The 22,946-nt window shown below is 43.8% G+C and overlaps 3 protein-coding genes across 6 annotated transcripts in view; all 3 read right to left on the reverse strand.

The window, feature by feature from the left end:
• The window catches only part of smurf2 (SMAD specific E3 ubiquitin protein ligase 2), an 85,829-nt gene extending 73,999 nt beyond the window's left edge, over positions 1 to 11,830 (reverse strand). Inside the window, exon 1 of the mRNA XM_015945256.3 lies at positions 11,548 to 11,830. Coding sequence (XP_015800742.1) covers positions 11,548 to 11,599 — 52 coding nt within the window. The 5' untranslated portion in view covers positions 11,600 to 11,830. The remainder of the gene's footprint in view (positions 1 to 11,547) is intronic.
• Positions 11,831 to 12,357: 527 nt separating this feature from the next.
• kpna2 (karyopherin alpha 2 (RAG cohort 1, importin alpha 1)) lies at positions 12,358 to 15,330 on the reverse strand. Of its 2 annotated transcripts, none has more exons than XM_015945257.3 (11): positions 15,247 to 15,330; positions 14,920 to 15,020; positions 14,694 to 14,834; positions 14,432 to 14,520; positions 14,078 to 14,346; positions 13,912 to 14,006; positions 13,494 to 13,757; positions 13,146 to 13,379; positions 12,877 to 13,059; positions 12,642 to 12,791; positions 12,358 to 12,569 (listed from the first exon to the last, which is right to left on the reverse strand). In XM_015945257.3, the coding sequence occupies exons 2-11, from the start codon at positions 14,974 to 14,976 to the stop codon at positions 12,480 to 12,482; spliced, it is 1,572 nt and encodes a 523-aa protein (XP_015800743.1). In that variant the 5' UTR covers positions 14,977 to 15,020; positions 15,247 to 15,330; the 3' UTR covers positions 12,358 to 12,479. The 2 variants fall into 2 exon arrangements, with proteins under 2 accessions (XP_015800743.1, XP_015800744.1); XM_015945258.3 differs by having other exon boundaries at positions 14,432 to 14,523.
• Positions 15,331 to 16,501: 1,171 nt separating this feature from the next.
• The window catches only part of bptf (bromodomain PHD finger transcription factor), a 32,215-nt gene continuing 25,770 nt past the window's right edge, over positions 16,502 to 22,946 (reverse strand). For 2 of the 3 annotated variants that reach the window (XM_070542867.1, XM_070542865.1), the window contains 3 exons: positions 19,511 to 19,595; positions 19,216 to 19,402; positions 16,502 to 16,678 (listed from right to left, as the gene is read on the reverse strand). In XM_070542867.1, the coding sequence (XP_070398968.1) occupies positions 16,639 to 16,678; positions 19,216 to 19,402; positions 19,511 to 19,595 (312 nt within the window). In that variant the 3' untranslated portion in view covers positions 16,502 to 16,638. Of the gene's footprint in view, positions 16,679 to 16,787; positions 17,446 to 19,215; positions 19,403 to 19,510; positions 19,596 to 22,946 lie in introns of those variants that run through there. The other variant, XM_070542866.1, reaches the window with a different exon arrangement.

Genomic DNA, 22,946 nt, shown 5'->3' on the forward strand with positions numbered 1-22,946 from the left:
ATATTTCTACCAAAGAATATAGAGATAACTCTAGCAGCACCTTGTGAAACATCATATCTACCACATTTTTAACTCTGAACCGCTTAAATAACCTTAATTCCCGCCAACCTGACACAGCCAATCAAAACAACGGAAGATTTGATTTCGCCATGGAACAGAACGCGTCGACGGCTTTGCCGCTAGCCGCGGTTCGCCTCCCGTGTGTCAGGTAATAAAAGCGACAAATTTAGCTGATCGCGGTCGTTTGTCACCTCTTGGGCTCGACACACGGGGGGCGACATCGCCTCTCCTCCATTCATTTTCAATGAGACATGCGTGACAAAGCGATAATCGCGAGTCTCCCTCCTACCAAGTGAAAAGCGAAAAACGTGCATGTGAAATTTTGCGCTCGTGCACGTGTCGTGCACAGGCGAGGCGACCCAGCGACGCGATCCCAGAAAGTTGAAACACTTTCAACTTTTCATCGCTGTCGCTCGGACGAGGACCAATCACCGGAGGTTTCATTCACTGACCAATGACAAAGAAGACTGGATCTGGGACCTCATGCTAAGACTGCAGTATGTCTTTCTGCTGTGATACATGACCACCACAGTGGTGTCACTCATTCATAAACCCTGCCACAAGTGACGTTACCCCGGCTGAACTGTAAAATAGCATCCTCTCTGACAACATCTACCAGTAAATGTTCCCACCTACCAGCCCTCTGTTGAACAGAAACCACATTTCTGAGTGAGAGCTGAATCACCAGGCACTCCTAGTTTGGGTTGTGATCTGCAGATCAGTTTCATTACCCACTTCCTGAGAGGCTAGCCAGAACTTTTATCATCCAGACACTTATGCATCATCAAAGCCAGCCTCATGAGAAAACCCAACAGTAGCGTAGAAAGATAGTAAGTGTAGCTGTAGGGAGTGGAAAATGAAACTCGTTTGCTTTTTTAGTGATTTTCTTCAACATCATTTAAGTCCAGGAGTGTATTTGTTCAGGTTGAACAGGGATGACATTTGAAATGTGATTCAGTGAGAATATAAACATTTCTCCTTAGATCTTTTGTCCTCAGAGGACCTAAAGGGCTGAAGACATCTTTCAGCCAGCTGTTGGTGTCTTCTAGCCTTGTGGACCTACTAACCTCCATCTGCTTAGAGTTAGTCAGAGGTAATCTCATTGTCAACTTATGTCTATCCAGGTTTAAGGCAGAGCCAGCACTTCCAGGAATTAGCCTCAGGTTCTCCTCCTCCGCCAGACAGCTGGGCTCAAATGTTCTAGACACCCTGTCAACTCCTCTGTTTCCAGGGAAAGTGAACTAGCCCTTACATGTGTTGATGTTTGTCAGGACTAATGAGACCCTGAGCAAACCTGCTGAGTAATCTTGCCTGGGCACACCGCAAAGGTTGGAAACAATCACACAGCTTTTCATCCAAGGAAGGAGAAAACTAGCTTAACGTTGAGGTTTTTATCACAAACCAAAGGTGGAAACCGTCCTTGCGAGGGTAAATCCACACCTTGTTGGCTTCACCTCTAAACTATGACCCCATCAGCATCTCACGTGATATTATCTTCTACCAAGCGGCTTCATCCTGACTTGATCCCAGGAAGTTGTGTCATCACCAGGCCCAAGGCGTGATGCGATGGGGGACATATGTGGTAGGATTGTCGTGGAAATGTGCTGCTGATGTTTAGAGCATGATGAGGCTGCAGAAGACAAGACTGAACTAGTGAGAACTTAAGAGTAGACTAGCACAAGTACAGGTGGTTGTGCCTGCTGATGCTGAGTGTTTATTCCAAGGCTGTGATTCCTTTAAATGAGGGATGTAAGAAAACACTCAGGGTGTCCCCCAGCACTTTATAAGCCTGGCAGCCCGCCAGGCTTCGCATGGCCACCCGCCAAGCTAAGCGTCATGCCCTGCCCCCTCCCCGACCCTACCGTGTCCGCTGACACGAACGGCACAACGAAGAGCTCTCCATCAGCTGATACTGGTGAGAAACCCCCCCCCCACACACACACACACACACACACCCGCTCTCACGGAGGAGCGCTGGGGGACGGAGCGCGCAACAAGGGGAACATATTCTTGCCTTTAAGTGGTTAATTAATACAGAACTACTAGTAATTAGGTATGAGCAAAATCTGACTTTAGAATGGGGAACATGTTCTTGCTAACAAGTGGTGAATTGATTGTTTAGGCTCTATTAACATGTGGAGTTTGGTGTTTATTTTTGGTTATTAACTACTCCCCTTGAATTACTTCTTTAAAAGCCACATATTGATTTGAGCTAATTAGCATGTGTGTTAATCAGCAACAAATCATTTACTTTCAGTTAACAAACTATTATGAATGGCTTATTTTGATAAAACCCTTCATTTATGGCCTGTTAAGAATTACAGCATTGGTAATAAGCACCTAATAATAGCTTAATAATGACAAATTCAGACTTAGTAGTCCACTAATAAGCATATTAATTGGCAGTTAATTAATGGTTCATTTGTGTTCCCTAAACTGAAGAGTAACCAATCTACCCATTAGCATTAGCATTAGCGACTCCACAGCAAAGCAGAACAACTCCAGGCTTGTGGTATTTGTGGAGCAAACAGAGTCAGTGGAAGAGTTGCATAGCTCTAAGCCAATCAGAGGTGAGATGTCTGAATATCATGAATAATTATAAGATTCTGAATCCAGATGTTTTCTGCTGTGGCGTGTGGATATGCAAACAGACATGATGGGAGAAGAGCCCGAAGGAAAGAATCTGTTTCAGACTAGTTGGGACTTCCTTCCCTCACATTCACCACTAATCCAGTTCTGACCCACTGACCACCACAGCCGGGTCACCTGAAGGACCCTTTGAAGAGGGTCAGACTCAAACCACCCAGGGAGATTAGCTCGTCTCCGCTACACTGTGCGCTCTCTTGCTGTTAGGCGGGGGGGTAAAGAAACTGACACAGGACTGTAATTAAGATTGGTGTCTCGTTCAGACTGGTCTGGACGGGACATTCAAATTCTTTATGAGCTGAAAAGAAAAACAGCTCCAAGCCGATTATAAAGAGGATCATTTAAACCCCAGTCAGCGTACAGCAGGGATGTCCAGAATGTGGCCCGGGAGCCATTTGCAGCGATGTACAGCGACGCTGTCTGACATTTTTATGTTTGAATTTTTACTAATATGAATATTTTTGATCTATTTTGAGAAGAAAACATAAGAAAAATCTAATTTTTTTGCTCAATTTGATGACTTTGGCCCTTGTGTTGAAAAATTTGGTGACTCCTGGTATAACAGATTAGAAGAGTTAGACCGCGTGGCCCAGTCCTAATTTAGGAATAGGAATACCTCAACTCGTAATAAGTTCTAAATGCTGGTCCGAAAACCACCCAGAGCGGCTAGCTGCTGAGACCTAACGTGTCTGATTTAGTCATCAACAAATAACCAGAAGAAGAGAAGAAAAATAACTTCACAGGTATCATGTCAACATGTTTGCGTAATTATCCCAACACCGTTTACACGTGTTCTCAATCAAAACTGCCTTTTTTCCCTCCTTTTTTTTTGCTGTTGTACAGAAAGAGCCCGTGTCCGAGCTGTGCACAGAGATTTCCCACGAAAACACATTTTATTGTCCACGAGTACATAAACATGTTTATGAATATGAAGCATCAGGTCAACATCTCATCACACTGACACCCTGGAGTAGAGGCCCACCGATACTTTTAATTTTTCTATATCGATTATCGGCCAAAATTATTTTTAAAAGCAGATAAAAATAAAAAATCAGGCACCGTTTTGGCCAACTGCTGCCACTACTAGACTGAAGAAAGGACCTGAAGGACCCCCAACACACAATTTTTTTTTTATGTTTTCAGTTTGTTTTATATTAGAAGTTCAATAAATATTAAGAGATTTATTGAACTTATTTAATTTATATTGCACACAGTGAGTGTTCAGTCGTCTTTCACAATCAATGTGCTGATAAAAATATCAGCCATCTGCAACAAAATTTGTTAAAGATCGGTATCGGCCTTAAAACAAAACCCTATCAGACGGCCTCTACGATGGAGCGGCAGCTCTGGTAACAAACCTATTGATTGACCGTAACTTCGGAGCTCAAGGACGACATACAGTGTTTACCGCTCTCCGCGGGCTACTTAAACACACCCCTTGCACACAGGAAGTTTTGCAGTTTTCCTATTTTACATGAAAAAGCTGCCGTTATGATGTGTTGATGCCCGGCTCAGCAGGCAGAGCGGACCTCCTGAAACCCTCCATGCAGCGACAGGATGAAGCTAAGTGCCACCCAGCAGCACGTTCTGCTGAGAAACACAAATATTTCCTTTATTATTATAAGCAGGCCTCAAATGGGGGACTCTGGAACATTCTGCCTCCCAGGGGTGACGTTTGGACAAGTGTTTGGGTCTGGGGAGCATTTCCTCTCACCCCACTCCTACCCGGGCTACATCTGGACTCCTTCGAGCGGCTGCTGGCGGCGTTTGAGGGTAAAGAAACCACAGAATGCTTTGTCATCACCGAGCAGCAGCTGAACCAACAGGAAAGCCAACTCCAGCCAGTCAATTAATTGATGGAACAATTTAAAATGATGTGAAGGCTCTCAGCGGGGAGAAGGCAAATGTTTACAAATCATGGGCCCTAATTGCTCGTTACATTCCTGTCTAGAGCCCCCTCAACCCTTCCTTTCTTAGACTTCACCCCCTTACCTCGCTCCTATTTTGCTGCTATTGTTTCGTCGACTTGCACAACTCGTCAAATGAGGAAATGTTTTCTGAGAACGCAGCTCTGGCTCTCTGGTGGAGCCACCACATGTAGCTAATCACTGCATACTTACAACGTATCCTGTCTGAACAACTCAAATCGCTTCCATACAGCCACTTTGTGGAAGAGAAAAAAAACCCCGGCTCTGACTGAGACCACATGAATGCACCGAGAGCCAGCAGACCACATGAAAACCTTCTTGATCATCGGGTTCTGAGCCTCCACAGCTTCCATCCGTGCCCGGCTGCGTGGAAGTCTTCTCCAATTAACCGACATGCATCCACAGACCCGTCTGCAGGCCACAGTCGGACAGGAGCAGGAAGGAAACGGCGTGGACTGATCACAGATCAGTTATCAGAATGTAATCAGAATGCGTCAACGCACAAAAGCGTTAAATGAAATTATTATATAATATAATCCACCTTTAGGAGTTCGCCTCCTGCTGTTTAATAGGTGAACAAATCAATAATGAGCTGATTATCGTCTGCAGGACGGAAACGTGACGCGGCCACAAAGAACAGCAGGCGCTACGTTCTTTCACTGAGCATTAAATAATAGGAAACCTGTTGTCGGAGGACTGCAGATATCTTAGTGATCAAGGATTTTATCAAGTAATCCATTAAATCATCGTGTACTCAGATACGGTATCTGGTAAAAGCTGCTCTCTCTCCTCTGTGGGGTCAGGTCTGCGCCCCCTTTCCTGTACATGGACACGTTGAGGTACTGCTAAAGAGCTGTAGAACGACGCTCATTTGAAACGCCTTTGGCATCAGCTTTGGACAATTTAGACTTGGGGTTTACACATGAGCAGATACGGTATCAAAATGTGTCTTTAAAAGTAACGGACATCAAATGTGAAATCCATGGCACAAAACAAGCGGAGTTAGAAAATAGCGTTTTTAGCCCCGTTGGCTTGCATTCATTTTTCGTTCTTCCGGGGACCCGTGGTGCAGAACTTAGTGACTATTACAGTGATCCCTCGCTACTTCGCGGTTCGTTTATCGCGGATTCACGACTTCGCGGATTTTTTCTTTGGAGCCTTTTTCAAGGGAAATTCACCGATTTGCGGTATTTTTCACCGATTCGCGGCGTTTTTCTGTGCGAAATATCAAGAAATTCCTGTTTTTTTCATCAGTTTCATCATAAAATGCACTTTTTGTAATAAAACTATAAAAAAAAACAAGTAAAAAAATTTTCTTGAGTTTTACCCACAAAAAGAGACTGTGATCATACGATAATTCAATATAGTACTGTACTGTAAATATGGTGTCCCTACTTCGCGGATTTTCACCTATCGCAGCCAGGTCTGGAACGCATCTACCGCGATAAACGAGGGATCACTGTTCGTCGACTCAATGTGGTACAGCTTCTCAAAGGGACATGAACGTTGCCAACCTACACACGTCTTTGATTTTTTTATTATCACTTTATTGACGCGGGAAAAAATCTCGATAAGAGTCAGAAATTCCGATAACGATAAATTTTCCATTTACTGCCGAGCCCTGCTACAGAGGTAAATCTGTTGCTAGGGTTAGCCTAGATTTCTAGGCTAAAATCTATCTAGCTGCAGGTGAATATACCAAAGTAACCATTATCGCCAGTAACCATTTCATCATTAGTGTTGGAGAGCACCCAGAGCCCTTTCACAGCGAGGCACACAGTGGAGCAGCGTGAAAGCCCCGGGTCATTTCTAAAACACTAAAACAAGTCTTTTTTTTTTAAAGCAGCATCTGTGCTCATTCAAGTTTTCATCCCAAACATGTTTACACGTAGAAAACCACAGAATGCACCGGACTCTGTGAGCGTCAGCGTGCAGGGGAAGCTCGGCGGGCTCGGGTGGGGGCGAAATATGCTTTTGGTCTGAGGTGGCGAAGAAGCTTCGGAAAGAACAGGAGTGACTCAGAGAGGAAGAGGTGGGAATGAGGATTTTAGGGAATCCCACTGAGAGAGCTCTTCGCTGGTCTGCGTCGTGCCAAAGAATTCAGATGAGCAAACCATATGCCGGACAAGTCACGATCAAGCTGCAGACTCAAAATCAAAGCGCCAGGTAGTTTAGTGTTCCAGGTGGACGACTGGGACCAGCTCCTCTTTTAATGGATCTGATTTTACTTCAGACGACCGGAGGGTCTTCACCGCATATAAAGGAGCAGCTCTCTGTGGCTTTGCCTGCGGTTGTGTGTCATCACTGGCTGCCCAAAACTCCAAAAGCTCTCCGTGTGTCAGGAAATTTATGAATGATCCTACAAAGCAAGCAGGCGTGCCTTCACGGCGCAGTTGGAACGCGTGGCGTAACATCAAAGGGGGTGTCGAGGGGCAAATCTCACCCCGACCGTTGGTTTTAGTAGGCTGCTTGTATTTTCTTTTCCCAGTTCAACAGCAGGCAAACGCGTAACATCTGGATAACACGGACAAGAGGCTTGCTTGCAACGAGAGACGCCTGCAACACAAAAACAGCTACATGCTTTTGTAAGTCACTCAGTTCCCGTCTGGAGGTTGCGACACGTTCCAGGTCCATTTCCCTAGCAGCTGTGCACGACTCAATGGCAAAGAATCATAGCGAGGAACAGTGGTCTGTGAGGTGCTGGACACGCCGTTTTTCCACCAAGGACTCACGTTCTTAGCATTCCGGCAGCAGACTGACGTGGTCCGTCGCAGGCTGCAGCGACACACTAATCTACAGCTAAACAAAAAGCCCCAAAGCTTTCACGCTTAGTCACTTATTTACTTACAGGAAAGAAATCAGTGTGACCTAAATTAGAAAAAATCTGAAATAGTGAAAAAAGTCACAACTATGGGAAATGGTCTTCTTAGGGTTCTGCAACCCCCCCCCCCCCAAGGCACACGATGTAGCCACAGCTGCCCTGGGGCACACGGACGGAGGCGAGGCCTGCCGGTCCCTCCGACCACCACCAGCAGGCGAGGCGGGTTAAGTGTCTCACCCAGAGATCGATACCGGACAACCCGCTACTGCTGTCCCACGATGACTTTATCCGATATTTAAAAAATTCTCACATTTGCTAGAAAAAGGCTCCAAACCTTCAAGACCAAAAAGGTAAATGTGCACGTGTTCAGTGGAGATGCACTGATGATGGTTTGGGGGATTTTCTGGGTTCTTGTACAAGTCTGACTTGGTGATGCAACTTTTGGTAGATTCCAGATTTTTTTTGCAAAGAACAACAATTAAAGCCGCTTTAGCGAATCAACAGAACAAGCTAGGTTTTGAGTGCAAACACGGTCACGGAGCACTCACCCCTCCCCTCGGGCGTGAGACGCTTCTGCTGGAACCGAACACCCGCATTTCAAAAGGAGACGAGATAGCGCTAAACACCAGTCACTGTTTTCTAGGTCCTAACGTCTTTCGTTGTCCGTGAATTCAAACAGTGATTTTCTTTTTGGGACTCTGGTAGTTAGTCCTGAAGCTGAAGTGGTAGCAGCTGGCTGTTTCTCCTTTTCTGATGTTATTGAGCGAGAACCTCTCACACCAGTGGTGTTCGGGTGCTGAATATGCAGTGTTTCCCTCACATAGGCGTAGCCGCGGCGGCCCGCCTCGGCTGAAATCCCAGCGCCACGCCTACAAGATCCCAAGTTTTGTTGATGTTTTTTATGCCAAATATGTAAATTTGTATTTCAGTCATTTTTATACTGGCTTAAAAATACTTCATTAAGTCTACTAAGCAGGGGTGTAGAAGGTGTTTATTAGGGCCAGCCCAGTAATGATCTTAGACAAAATAAAGAGGTCAGAAGGAGATGTTTTTCCAAACGCCAAGAATAATTAACCCTTTGATGCATAATGGTCACTACAGTGGACAGGTACTCAAAATTGTTATTTATTTATTTTTGCTATTAAGCACAGCTGTTGAAGACTTTATTGCATATGAGCCCCTCCATTTGGGCTTCAGCAAGTCAAGCCAACATATTTCATGTTCAGAATGCACGCTGTCCACTGAGCTGGACATGTAATAAATTACTTGTAAATTAACAAAATGTTACAAAAAATATTTGTTGAAATTTGTTTCATTCACACCTAAAGATGAATGAAAAAAATTGTTTAAAAAGTCATGGTTGAAGATTTCGTAATTCATGCATCAAAGGGTTAAATGCCGAATCCCCCTGCAAAGTGTGTCACTGAGAGTTTAAAACAAAAATTATTCTTGTGCAAATATTGGTGTACTCACCTTTAATACTAGTTATTAAAATGCAGCAGTTGCTGGATTAGTGCAGTTCAGAGTGGAGTGCATCAAATAAAACAATATTAACATAAAGGTGAGACGTGTCATAATCCCCCCCCCCCCCCCAAAACTGGAAAATCTCCAAGAGGAAACACTGATATGTGAGTGTGTGATGAGTGGAGGACCCAGGGATGTACGGGGGTTTGGTGAGGTAAACAACCGGCTTGTCTGATGGTTGGTTTTGGTCAAAAACTCACTGTAAGAAAACCACTTTATTAATTTTATTGTTTTTTTATATCTCCACAATATATTTAAAGCTGTACAATGTATGAAAGTTGAAGTAGTTAAGAGGCTTGAAAAAAATGCTTTAAGCTAATTTGTTTTCCAAATTTGCCAGCAGCTTTAGCCTATCACCACCAGCTGATTCCACCTTACTGAATATTCTGTTGACTCTTATAAATGTTCAACTTTAATCTCAGACAACCGTTTTCCTAGTTTTTAAAATAAACAATTTTACAATTGCAATAAACATCTAAATTATTTCTGGCAACTTAAGAATCTAAACATGAATATTAAAGAAATTTCTTGCTCATTTGAGAAAAGTCAGTCTTTTATTTTCTTACAATTATTCCTTAAAGTCAACTTTTATTCGTTAGTTATTGCAAATGTAAGACTTTGCACTATGGGAGAATCTTCGTCGTCGTCGTCTTCCTCCGCTTATCCGGGTCGCGGGGGCAGCATCCCAACTAGGGAGCTCCAGACCGTCCTCTCCCCGGCCTTCTCCACCAGCTCCTCCGGCAGGACCGCAAGGCGTTCCCGGACCAGATTGGAGATGTAACCTCTCCAACGTGTCCTGGGTCGACCCGGGGGCCTCCTGCCGGCAGGACATGCCCGAAACACCTCCCCAGGGAGGCGTCCAGGAGGCATCCTGACCAGATGCCCAAACCACCTCAACTGACTCCTTTCGATCCGGAGGAGCAGCGGTTCTACTCCGAGTCCCTCCCGAATGTCCGAGCTCCTCACCCTATCTCTAAGGCTGAGCCCGGCCACCCTACGGAGGAATCTCATTTTGGCCGCTTGTATCCGCGATCTCGTTCTTTTGGTCATTACCCAAAGCTCGTGACCATAGGTGAGGATTGGGACGTAGATCGACCGGTAAATCGAGAGCCTGGCTTTCTGGCTCAGCTCCCTCTTCACCACGACAGATCGGCTCAGCGTCCGCATCACTGCAGACGCCGAACCAATCCGCCTGTCGATCTCCCGATCCCTCCTACCCTCACTCGTGAACAAGACCCTAAGATACTTAAACTCCTCCACTTGAGGTAGGACCTCTCCCCCGGCCCGGAGTTATTCGTCTAAATATAAAACCTTCACACCGGATTTTCCAAAGATTTGTCTTGAAATCTTCCCCTTTCATGAGTCTGTGTTTCTTTAATTGGTGACAGCTCTAATATGTTGTTGTGCCTTCCAGCTGACGACTAATGTGTTTTTAAGATGCTGAAACCATCTGGCCTTGGAAGTGTGGGCGTGTAATTTGTGAATAAGAAATAGGAGGTGAGGGATTACAACACCAGGAGACAAAAACATGATACCAAGAAAAAGTCAAGTCTGTATAGACTTCAATATAGAGCTATGATAAAAAACTGATGCCTAATCCAGAAAAGCAACATAAATCATATCAGTTTGAACCCTTTAGGCTCCTCTAGGTGAGTGCTGGGCCACTCAGCTCGTGTACGAAACAATGCAAAACGCACAAACACGATCCTGAAAGCATAATATTCCCTACTTGCATTCTTCACTCGCCGTTATCAAAACCAACACCGGCTCAAATGTTTGGTTTGGCTCCTCCTGATGGGATGACTCAGGTCTTGAATCAGATCCAGCTAAGAACCTGAACAAGGACCTCTATCCCAGTCAAAACATCACTCTGCTCTCAGGATTTCGCTGTTGGTGTAGAAAATGGGACAAATGAAACTGGAGATTGGAAGAGATGTCCACACAGACCAGCAGAAAATGAAATGTTTCACAACAAACTCCTTTCTCCACAGCAACCCGTCTTCAGGTGGAGGTGAGGAGTGGCTCGGCCAGCTTTCACAACAACAACAAACAAAGGAGGCAGCTGTCTGTCAGGGGGAGACAGTTATGGGACACTGTACACACTCCTATGAGCCGCTTGATCTGGCATTAAGAGCTAGCGTCAGCTAGCCAACTTTAACCGAGCCCGTCTGTCAGCACAGCACTCCTGTTTATGGTGCATTTTCATCCGTGATCACCACAAAAGCAGGTTGTTTTAGGGATTTTCACTATTATTTATCTGCAAGCCAGTGCCGACACGAAAGTAGCCTGGATCCCTGCTCCGACTGCTGCAGGTTTCCAGGCGACAAAGGCTGAGACTACTTCCAAGAACAATAATATCAGAATTCAGCTACACAGAATCTTCCATTAAAACAAACTGATATTTAAAAATAATTTTAAAACGCTTCAATTAAAAATTAAAAGCAAGAGGAATAGCAGGCAGCAGGCCAACTCCGTGGCCCGTGGGAGCTGCTCCCATCCAGCAAATACACCCAGCCTTCCTAGCTAGTGTGTGGGAATACGCTCGGGGGTTGAAGCGGTGCTAGCTACCTGTTAGTCGCAGCTTCACGGGTCCATTCCGCCGAACTCCTTGATTAGACATCTCCTCTTGGACCGAGACTTCTCTGGAGCAGCTACAAAAACGCCGGGTGTCGGATTAAAAAAAAAAAATCAACCTCTGCGCCACTTTTAGACAATAATGGAGTCAAAGCATTGCGGCCCGGAGGTGGACCGAACTGCCACAGCGGTCGCTCATAAATGCGAAAATAAGGGAGAAAAGGGCGGGTGTAACATACTTTAGAGTACATTCACCAAAATGAAAATGTAACGTTTGGACCCCGTAGCTGAGGCGCGGGGAGAGGCTGGTGTGGGCTCGCTGAGGGAGGCGGTGTTTGTCTTCACATCTTCGGAGAGAACCTCCGCCTGCCTCGGTCCTCCTCTCAGCTCCTCCTGAGCTCAAGTGCGGAGCCTCCGGGTTAGTCCCGCCGCACGAGCTGACCGGTGACGACAGCACCCACCGGGGGAGCCAGACATCACACACACACACCTGTCTTTCTATCATAGCGAGGACCATCAATTGACTCCCATTCATTTTGACTGCAGTATGCCTAACCGTAAAACTCAATTCACACCCTACTTCTAAACCCAAACTGGTAAGCTTTATATATATATATATTTATAAAAATCCTCACTTAAAAAAAAAAGTTGCCTCATAAGTGTTCACTTTTTTTCACTTGCAGCCTCTGAAAAGGCAGCAGCCATTTAAACCAAATATTAAGTTTTTATATTTAAAATCCGTCATCAAAACCACTTCAGCCTAGGTGTTGCAGGGTAGCTTGTAGCACACACACACACAGCCCATAACAAGCATCATAAACTTTATTTACAAGTGTGTAGAGGTTAAAACCGTACATTAGATACAGGAAAACAGCAGAAGAACACAAACATAGGACACAGGTACAGTAAACAGAAAAAAGGGTCATCTAGAAGTTGAAAGTGCTTTGGTTTTCACTGATCTGGAATGCAAACCCTTCCTCTGTAGCTTCAGGAGCCACACACAGCACCTCCTCCTCCTAAAACAAAAACACACGAGTCCATGAGACAAACAAACATTTAACTGGTCACACCTTCACTGCCACACTCACCTCTTCAGAGAAATACTTCTCAATCAGGTTGAGGGCAGCTTTGTAGATCATCTCGTTCTCGTGAGACTGCAGCGCCTCGATCTTGTCCAGTCCGCCGCATTCTTCGATCATCAGACTCAGCTTGTCGGCCTCTCCGATTTTATCCCCAGCCTGACGAATCCGACAGACAAGTTTCAGGACCGTGAAGCCACACACGAGAAATCAGCTGATCCAGTCCATTCACACATGTGCTCACCATGAAAATATTAGTTATTGCGTCCAAGATGACGAGGACCGTTTTGCTGTCCTTGGAGGAGAGCAGATTCAGAAGAGGCTCGAGAACATTGACCTGCACCAGATACACCACCTGCTGAACAGTGCCCCCACTGGTGAAGTTTGTAACTGCCCACACCGCTTCTTTTTGAGTTTTGTAGTCACCCTGGAGAAGCAAAAATAAAAATATATTTCTAAACTGTTAGAAGAAAAATAAAGTTTACTCAACAATCTTGTGACACGACGACATACCTGAACGAGCATTTCCACCATGTATGGAACGAGGCCTGCGTCGATGACCTCCTGGATCTGCGTGTCCTTCCCAGCTGTGATGTTGGACAGAGTCCAGGCTGCCTCCTTCTGGATGTTGGGCTTCTTGTGGCGCAGCAGGTGAGGGAACATGGTCAGCGCCTTGGCGTCCAGCACCGCTTGAGTCTGCTCGTCTGTGCCGGTGACGATGTTTCCGATGGCACGCAGCGCCGGAGTCTGGGGGAGGATGATCCATTAACAACCGGGTCCAAGTTGTGTCTCAGTGCAAGGACACGAGGTTTAAGACGGCTGAAGCCCACAGAAACCATACTTGCCAGAAAAGTTACTTACAACTATAGACAGCGCCTCAAAGCCGAGCAGATTCACCAGGCGAGGAATCAGCCCCGTCTGGACCACCACCTCGATACGGTCGTTGGAGCCGTCAGTCAGGTAGGACACGGCCCAGCATGCATCAGCAAGCACCTCCAGGTCATTGTGATGCAGGAGACGAATGAGAGCAGGTAGGAGCTGTTCGATTGCACTCATCGGAGGAGAAGGATTCTTGTTACGGCACAGGTTTGAAATAGTCCAAGTCACATTCCTCAGGTAGCCAGGCTACAGAGAACAGAAGAGCAGGTGTCAGACTAAAGGGGTGAATTATTTTATTGGGTTAGGACACCACCTAGTGGCGGGAGGGATTAACGATTACAGGAATGCGACCATTTCCCAAATGGAGTTCTTGGAAAATGTAAAATCCGAGAAGACTTACACTAAAGACAGTCCAGTCAGGAACTTCCAGCAGCCTGAGTAAAGGTGCCACAGCACCGTGCTTAATTACCATATCTCTGAGAGCAGATCCATCACCTATACAAATAAAAAAATTTAAGTTATTTAGGTTAAAAAAAAACTTGCCTAAAGAATAACTCTGCACTTACCTGCAATGTTTCCAAGAGCCCAGACTGCCTGCTCGCTGATGTGCTGGTGGGGGGATAGGACCAGGTTAATGAAGGCAGGAATGGCCCCACCCTCCACAACAGCAGCCGTCTGATCCGATGTGCCAGAGGCGATGTTCGTCAGAGCCCAGGACGCCTCAAACTGGATAGGAGGACAGTCCGTCAGGCCGAGGAAGGCCACGAACTTGGATATCAGACCAACGCTGATCATCTGATCAATGGGAGGGCGCTTGTCTCGTGACAGAAGTTTCCTGATGACAGAACATCACGGTTGAAGTTACTGCATCAATACTGGTTTACTTTGGAATTTGCAACGTTAAAAAAAAAGACTGTTACCGTGCAGCCTGGGTGGCTTGAAGCTGAGACTCCAGATTACCGCTGTTCACCCCAGTAACGATCTCCTCCACGGTCCATTGTCTTAAATTCTGCTAATGGGGCAAAAGTGGGTCATAATTTAGTGGAAAAAGTTAAGAAACAGGGCTCAAAATCAAAGTACGAGGCTCGGGGTTTGCAACTTTCACCAGATACTGGGACTATTCACCCCCCTACAGCTTAAGATGCAGACCACGTCCTTAACGAATGACACCTGAAGTCTCACCTGGCCGTTCTGAGTTCTTTCCTGGAGAGGAGAAGTGGCCTCTTCCGGTTCTGTGCACACGTTCCTCCTTTTGAAGATCTGGTCGTCTTTCTTGGCTTTTCGAAGCTCGACGTTCACCTCAGCCCTCCTGCGCCGAAGCTCCTGCGTCAGATTCAAACGAATTCAAGTTCAACACAAGTCTGCGCATTCTACCCCGATCACTGACGCTGGGTGCAGCGAGTCTTACGTTAACGTCTTTGCCTTTGTTCTTGAATTTGTTCAGACGTGCGACGTTCTCGGACATTTTCAAGCTAGTGGACTTGAGTAGATGCAAAGTTGGTTCAATTCCTGCGGAAACACGTTTATTTCACACGAAGGTTAATCGATTTGCTCCGAGCTGCCTCGTGACACCATGAGCCGTCAGAAACCGCCGAGCGCTTTACTTCCTGTTTGAAATTAGTTCATTGCTAGTTAATTAAAATAGTGAAATCACGGCTTGGACAGACGAAACAGAAGGGGAAGAAATCGTAAACACGTTTCAAACTTTCCGAATGAGCAGCAAGACCTCACTCACCTGGACTGGAACAGTTGTGATATGGAGAAAATACCGCACAGACCTTTAAATTCCTACTAGACTCGCCTCTGATTGGCCCGTTCGAGCCCAAACGTCGAGCCCTGAGCGTTCATTGGACTGTTCAAAAATTTCATAACACGCACCGGAAATGTCGTTACGTTACGAGAATATCGCGAGACTTATATAACAGCGCTTGTTGGGTTAGATTGTAGTGTTAAAAATAAATCTTTTCACTCTTGTAGGCTAGAAAATAAATGTCCAACACACCAAAGTTAGCGAAAGCCAAAAACTAAATCTAATTTAAAACGGAGCAGCAAACTTTTACTAAAGTCGAGTGAGGTTTTTTTTTAATATTTAAAGAGCAAGTAACCTCTAAATTAACTTTTTTTGCTGATAAACTGTATAAATGAGTGTCTAATAGTGTTTTAAATGTGTGTATTCATTTTTTATAATTTTTTTCTCAGAATTATGAGAAACCAAGTCAGGATTCTGAGATTAAAGTCAGAATCGGTTTCTGTTTGAGACAGCAGGGGAAAATAATGTATAAATAATTCAGATTACATTTAGGCACACACAATTAAGCAAATCTGACACATTTATAGTAATTATGTAAATATATATTGTAATTTTGAGATTTTTTAGTCAGGGATGGAGATTCCTATGGACGAGCTGAGAGTGATGCAGTGTAGTTCAGATATTTTTCATTTGTAACACAAAAAAATCAAGTCAAGAACTGATGAATTTTTTATTTCATTTTTATACAAAAAGGGCAGGAACCTTCAAATACATAATTTTCATACTTCTCAGTCACTACTGCAAATTCACTTACAATAGCCTTTTACCATATTTTCAGTAGGATATATAGAAGTTTAACCAAGATGACTACTGATGTCCAAATATTTAGTAAACTTTCTTTCATGCCACCTCAGACTAAAAAGATAAGTGGAAATGAGTGGCGGGGAAGATAGTCGTCTGAATTCAGACGAATCTCATGGTACATGATGCTCAGTAAAGCTCAGCCATTGTACATCAGTCTTGAAGTTTCTGTTATGAGCTGACATGAAGACCACAAGAAAGGCCTGAGGATTTTTTTTACAAAAAAAAAAAAGGGTTAAAAGAAAATTACACGGAATCGAGAGCTCAGCTCCAGAAGTAAACTTTATCTGAAGTGCCTCCGCTGTCCTCGCACCACCTCCTCCCAAGTGCAGAGCTTCTTATGAAGACAGGTCCCGAGACGCCCGCCTTGCAGCTGAAAACGTGCAGAGGGCAGCTCTGTCTGAAAAACGCCGTGAAAGCAGCAGTGCTGGTTGACTCGGTCGCCCGGCAGCGTGTTGTAGAGTCGGTCTGGAAAAGCCGTTTTCTTGGCGAGTGCATTTTCTACACAGCATTTTTCTAAGAGACCGAAGAAGCCTGAAGTTTGTTGTTATGAGACCTACAGGATGTGGAGAAAGGGGAAGAAATGAAAGCTCCTCACACTTTTATTGCTGTTCTTGCTAGGAATAATCAGACAGAATGGGTGAATGGAGTTTTCAGCAGCCATGTTGGTGTAATGAGCGGGAATGTCTTTATTAGTGAATAAACCTTCCACAACTACAAACTGAGGTTATGTTTTAAAGTAAAGGACCACAAGGCCACTCTCCACCCCCGTCAGGTGATTTCAGACCCATAGAAGTATTTTTCCAATCTAAAACAATGATTTAAAAGTCGGACAAAGTCGCTGTACACGCTAAAAGGTATGTACACTCTAGAGGACCACCTTAGAACATCCAGATGAAATCAAACTGAGGGTGAAGCCGCATACAAACATCTGTATAAATATCTTCATAATAAAATATGCACCTTTCATCTCAACATATCAAATTCAGCTGAGATGCTGAACAATAATAAATACAACTTAGAAAGCAAAACTCATTAAAATCCTACGGAACATTTAGGAAGTTTCACAAAGGCCCGATGTCTGATTCGATATGATGGCGATGATGAAGATGGAGTCAAAGTGGTTGCTGTTTGACTAGGAATTCTGTCGACTATGATCAGAGCTTCTTCTTTAAAACTTCGAGAGGGGGAGGGGGGAGCACATTTGGTGGTCGTTTTTCTTTCCTTGAGCTTTTGGAAACTGTTTTCATGCCAATTTCACAAGAGACACCCAGCATCCAGTCCAGACTCCTGCTAGACTGGCAAACTTAAGAATCTGACAATCTGTAAGAAAAGAGGAGATGGGATGGCTTAAATCAAAGGCATGCAGCAAACACACACAATGCAAGATGATAAACACAACAGTGACTTAACACAACAGTAACACATCTGCTGAGACAACGGACACCCAGGTGGTCACTTCTAGGGTTCCTACTGCGCTTATAACTAAACTCTGGAGTACAAAGTAATTCCTACTGCTACAAGCATGATAGAAGCTAAATATTAGGGCCCGGACTTTAACGCGTTAATTATGATTAATTAATTAGAAAAAAATAGCGTGTTAAAAAAAATTAAAGCATTTAATCACAGCTCGCATTTCGAGCAAGGTGGAACCTTTGTTATTGCACGATTTCCTCGTAGACTGAATATCACTGATGCACACAATGCACAGCGCTAATGGCTACTAAAACGTAATAAAAACAGAAAAAAGTTGCCTTGCTTGGACTGATGCAGGATTTAGGAAACACAACCGCCTCTTTTCTTAACTTGGAAAAAAAAACTTCCAGACAACAACGGAGTCCGTGTGGCAGACATTTTTCAGAGATCGTCTCTGCTGCGGCTGCCCGGTGGCACCGGAAACTTTACAAAAGTTGCGGTAAGCTATATTTTTAACATTTACGTAACATCTGTGCAGCGCTGAAAGCACCAGACAGAATAATTCTGTGCCCTAACAGTAGTTTATGAAAGTAGGCAGATAAACGAGAGGCACCTGGCTGCCGCTGGGAGAACGCTCCGTGTTCTCACTACTCTGTAAACAATCACAAACAACGTGTCTTAAAGTTGAAAACAGAAGTTTAAGTTAAAACAGAAACACTCTAAAAATGAGATTTATTTAAATTAATTACAAAGCCTCTAATTAATTAGATTTTTTAATCGAGTCACGGCCCTACTAAATATACAAACGATAATAACACGATTCCTCCTACAATACTGTATTGCAACTCTAAAATATACATTTATTATTAATCCTAGTGACGTCGTAGAGCATTAGCAAACATCTCTTTGCTGAGGTTGTTATTTAGATTCTGACTTTTGTTGATCCATGTCATCATGCAGATTTTTGCCCCGATCCACCCCTTCCAACAATCATAAGGAAACTCCTGGTTACTGTAACGGTTGTAAAGACAATCTTATCAGATACTCCTGCCATGTGTGATGTGTTAAGAGCGATCTGGTTCGCTCAGAAGTACGTAGGGATCGCTCTGGCCATAAATGGAGGATAATAAATGTGTTGGGATTGTCTTGTAGAAAACAAACGAGTGTGTTGCCTGGTAAATGTGACGTTTAGCTAATCAAGGAGTGAGGCAACGTAAGTATTCTCTTTATTCACTGTGCTACTTTACACCACTATCAAGTTTAAAGTCGAGAAGTTGGTGAGCTTTGTGGTCTGACGGTGGAATGTTTGCGTGTAGCTTTTGCTGTGCGGCCGCACATCACACACCGTAGGACCAAAACGGATTTATCTGTGGGGGTTTTATTTTTGGGGATAATTGTCTGACGATCTTAAAGTCCCACCATGTGAACCGCGTTTTGAGAGTGAACCATTACCGCTGCATTAGGCTGTAGTATTGAAATAAACATTTCATGGCAACAGCTGGATTTTAAATTGAAACCATATAAATGGTGATAAAGCCTCCAAAAACTATAATATTAGTTTAAGGTTGTATCACTTGGCTCAAAGGACGTCATAAATGTTTAAATGCACAAGGAGCATGAAAGAAGGGAAGAAGGTCTTTATGAACAAGTTGGTCAAGACCTCCACTCAGCACCCACCTGCTCGCTTTAAAGCCTTTCAGCTTCTGTACAAAGAAGGCTTCAAGCACCTCTGCACACTGGAAGAAGGGCGTGTCGTTAGGGTTGTAATAGCGGCAGTTGTCAAAGATTTTGGTCACGTCTGCCACAAACTCCGTGAGCTTCTGGTAATGCCGTTTCTGTAGTCGAGTTTCCATCGTGGAAAAGTCTGAGGGGCAAGAACGTAACTCATAAGAATACACACTCAGCTTAAGAGTAACACACACATGTCTGAGACAGAGCACTTCTCTAAGACTGTCAAAGGATTTATACATACCCATTGGCTCTTTGATGACGCGATAATAATCCGGTGCGTCGTGGGGATCCACAGGTTCAAGAAAAGGCCAGGCCATTTTATGAGACTGAAATTACAAATAAATAAATAAATAAAACCCACATGAAATGAATACTTAACAATATCAAACACACTTGGTGGGGGAGAGATTGCTTAGCAAGTGTTATGGCCTGGAGTCCGGGCCATGTGGCCTTAGGTCTAGGCCATGGGTCTTTAAGGTCAGGATGAAGGCCTGAGGTCAAGGCCATGGACCTTAAAGAGCAAGTTGCCCCCAAATCAACGTTTTTTCTGATAAACTATTTAAATGTGTGTCTAATCGTGCTGCAGACACACGTAGTCAATAGTTTTGCACTTTAGTTAAAATTTAAATGTTCCGCCTAAAACTGTCAAGTGTTGTGCTGTTGTCAGGTAAAAACTCTGCACTGCATTTGAATTTAAATCTGCCATCGCTATTGGCTAAGAGATACCCTAGAACGTTAGCTGGTACCATATGATGTCACAATGTCATTGTGAGCCTATGTGTGTGTGTGTGTTCGTTAGCGGCTCCGCCCTCTCGGTCTGCTAGGCAACAGCATTTGTTGCATTTTTCAAACAGGAAGTGGGAGTGGAGTAATTCTCTGGTAGGGGGTGACTTGCTCTTTAAGGTCAGGATGAAGGCCTGGAAATGGGGCCATGGGCTTTAAGGTCAGGATGAAGGCCATGGGGAAAAATCCAGTTGAGATTTAAGAAAGGGTTAGATCCTCGCTGTTTGAGGCTAGATCCAAATTAGTTTCCTAGGTTGTTTGCGCAGTTAGTACCGGATAAGAACTCCTATTCTGGCTAATAAGAGTTTCAGGAACAATCACCAGTGGTGTCCAGTGGTGAACAAGTGTTGCGACTAGTTCATCACCAGACGCACTCCCCAGTGGGTAGTCCTTTGGGATGACCAACTGTCCTAATTGGCCACAGGTTAGTCCTGTAGAAAATTAGGAGGTGACTTTGGTGATAAAGTAAATTAAAGTAAATGGAGTAGGTCTAATGATTTTGGTCCCCGTTTGTCTGAAATATGAATCAAATGAACTTGAGATCATCTCAAGGAAAAGAAACAAAGAAAAATGACATAAAGACGTAGCACGAGAGATCCACTGGTATTAAGATAGGGCTGGGCAATAAATCGAAAATATATCGTTATCGAAATTTCTGACTTTTATTGAGATAATTTTTCCCATGTCAATAAATCTGATAATGAAAAAGGAAAAGACGTGTCTAGGTTGGCAACCTTCATGTCCTTTTACAAAGCTGTAACACCTCGAGTCATGTAAAAATGTGACTCAACGTAATACGTGTGACAGCCCCATCTAGTGGACAAGTTTTGTATCTGCGCATACCTGTAGTTATCGTCCATTTATCGTTATCGAGGTGAAATCCTCAATATATCGTGATATTGATTTTAGACCATATCGCCCAGCCCTATATTAAGATGTGACATTATTTTCTAGATTTGACCAGAAACAACCAGAACTTCTCAGCACAGATCAGTCTGGTATAAAGCAGTAAGCATGGTGGGAATTTACATTAACCAGACTTCCTGTCATTAACAACGTTAGACTCGTTGCTACGCTGAATGCAACTCTACTCTTAAGTCGGGATGCAACGATACCACTTTTTTCCAAACCGATACGATACCGATACTTGGATCTGGGTACTCGCCGATACCGATTACTGATACAGATACTTATACCACACAAAAAAATGCTATGAATTGGAATACAGGTTTTTTTTTTCTTCTGTTTTCAATTAGAGCTGAGGAAAATAATCAAATAATCGATGCATCGGGATGCGGACAGAAACGATTCTGCATCGTAGGAGAGTACACCACAATCGATTATAGTGGAATGTTGTTTTGCTTTTTTTAACAGCGGCACCAGCGCACCATCCAAATCTGTCAGAGTGAGCGTCCTCCACATTTACCAAGTGGTTCCGCCTTAATGTGGTACTGCAGGGCTGAGTGCTGGAGTTGTAACCCGAGACCGAACCAGAACCGAATCGCCCGACTGGTTCTGTTGGATTTGGGCCGTAAATTATGTTAATTGAGCGGGTTGTCACGCGGCACGCTCCGCTCGCTCGATCAGAGAGAGAGAGTGAGAGAGAGACTGTCTGCTCACACAAGAGAGAGGATCGGAGGACGCTCCTCCAAACGCGTTATTATTTTCATAATTTCATTATTATTTCTCCTGGAAGCGCTCAGTCAGACCGAGTGCTGTGGTGTTGGGAGATCCGGTCTTGGGGAGGGGGCGGGGTCAATGACGTGGCTGCAGCGTAACCTGTCTCTTTTGTTTAGGGACACAGAGAAGTTAACAGGAGAAATAGAAGATAGAAGTTGTTTATGTTGTTTATGTGCTTAGTGGACGATAGAAGATAGAAGTTCTTGTTCCACTTTATTATTTTGTTTCATGAAGATGAACTGATATTAAATTCAGCTTAAAGAGAAACTGGGAAGAAGCTTTGGTTCATTTTAGGTTACAGGAGATCTTGTCTCCTATCTGCTCCTCCAGAGACAGCATGGACATGAGGGTCACATGGTGAGGGTCACACAGGACAGGTTAGTGGAAAGGTTTGTAGTTAGCTGGTTAGTGAAGGAGATCCATCAGATGGGTAATTTAATCCTAATCCAGCCCACAGCCTTCTGCTGGTGTTACTATCAGAAAGAATAAAACACACATCTTAAATATTATTGGAAGTGTAGAATTTGTTTTGTGTTTTATTATTTTCTGCATCAAACAGAACTTGATTCATTCTCCAACATTTCAGAAATTAACCACTGGGTTCAAATAAAATTAAGTCAAACATTTCATTTGGTGTTATTTCTGACACCCTTCAACTGTGGCACAAATATTTGACTCTGGAGCTGCTCAGAGACATGAAACACTCATATATGAACCCATCATGTATTCTATTATTACATTATGTGTCCTGTAGGTTTTCAGTACTTTTTTAGATTTTGTGAGTTTTTGCAAAGCGTGTTTTTCTCAGCCTGAGGCGTGGTGTTGAACGAGGAAACAGATGTTTTACTTTGTTAAATCTTCTTAAATGTTTAAAATGTTTTGTCCTAACCTGTTGTGAATGGAGAGATTTTGAGGGACGGCAGGTTGTGTCAATTACGTTTTTGATAAAAAAAAAAATAAATAAAAAGCAATTATCTGACATCTTCTATTTATCGATGAAAACAAATCAATATGAAATAATTGTGATGCATCGGGATATCGAATCGAATCGTTGACCCAATAATCGTAACTGAATCGAATCGGGAGACAAGTGAAGATTCACACCTCTAGTTTCAACAGGAAAAGACTGAGGTAGATAAAAAGTAATATAAGTGATCACAAAACCAAAATATTAGGTGAAAATAAATGACAAGTTACAGTGAAGTCACTTTCAA

Source organism: Nothobranchius furzeri, chromosome 12, assembly GCF_043380555.1.
Source record: "Nothobranchius furzeri strain GRZ-AD chromosome 12, NfurGRZ-RIMD1, whole genome shotgun sequence".
In the NCBI taxonomy this organism is placed as follows: domain Eukaryota; kingdom Metazoa; phylum Chordata; class Actinopteri; order Cyprinodontiformes; family Nothobranchiidae; genus Nothobranchius; species Nothobranchius furzeri.

What these genes read in the sequence shown, in the direction of transcription:
- kpna2 (XM_015945258.3), bottom strand. Translation starts at nt 14,976, where the DNA reads ATGTCCGAGAACGTCGCACGTCTGAACAAATTCAAGAACAAAGGCAAA. An exon ending in TGGTGGAAATGCTCGTTCAG is followed by an intron (nt 13,060 to 13,145) that starts GTATGTCGTCGT and finishes TTGCTTCTCCAG; the next exon opens with GGTGACTACAAAACTCAAAA. An exon ending in CAATAACTAATATTTTCATG is followed by an intron (nt 12,792 to 12,876) that starts GTGAGCACATGT and finishes CGGATTCGTCAG; the next exon opens with GCTGGGGATAAAATCGGAGA.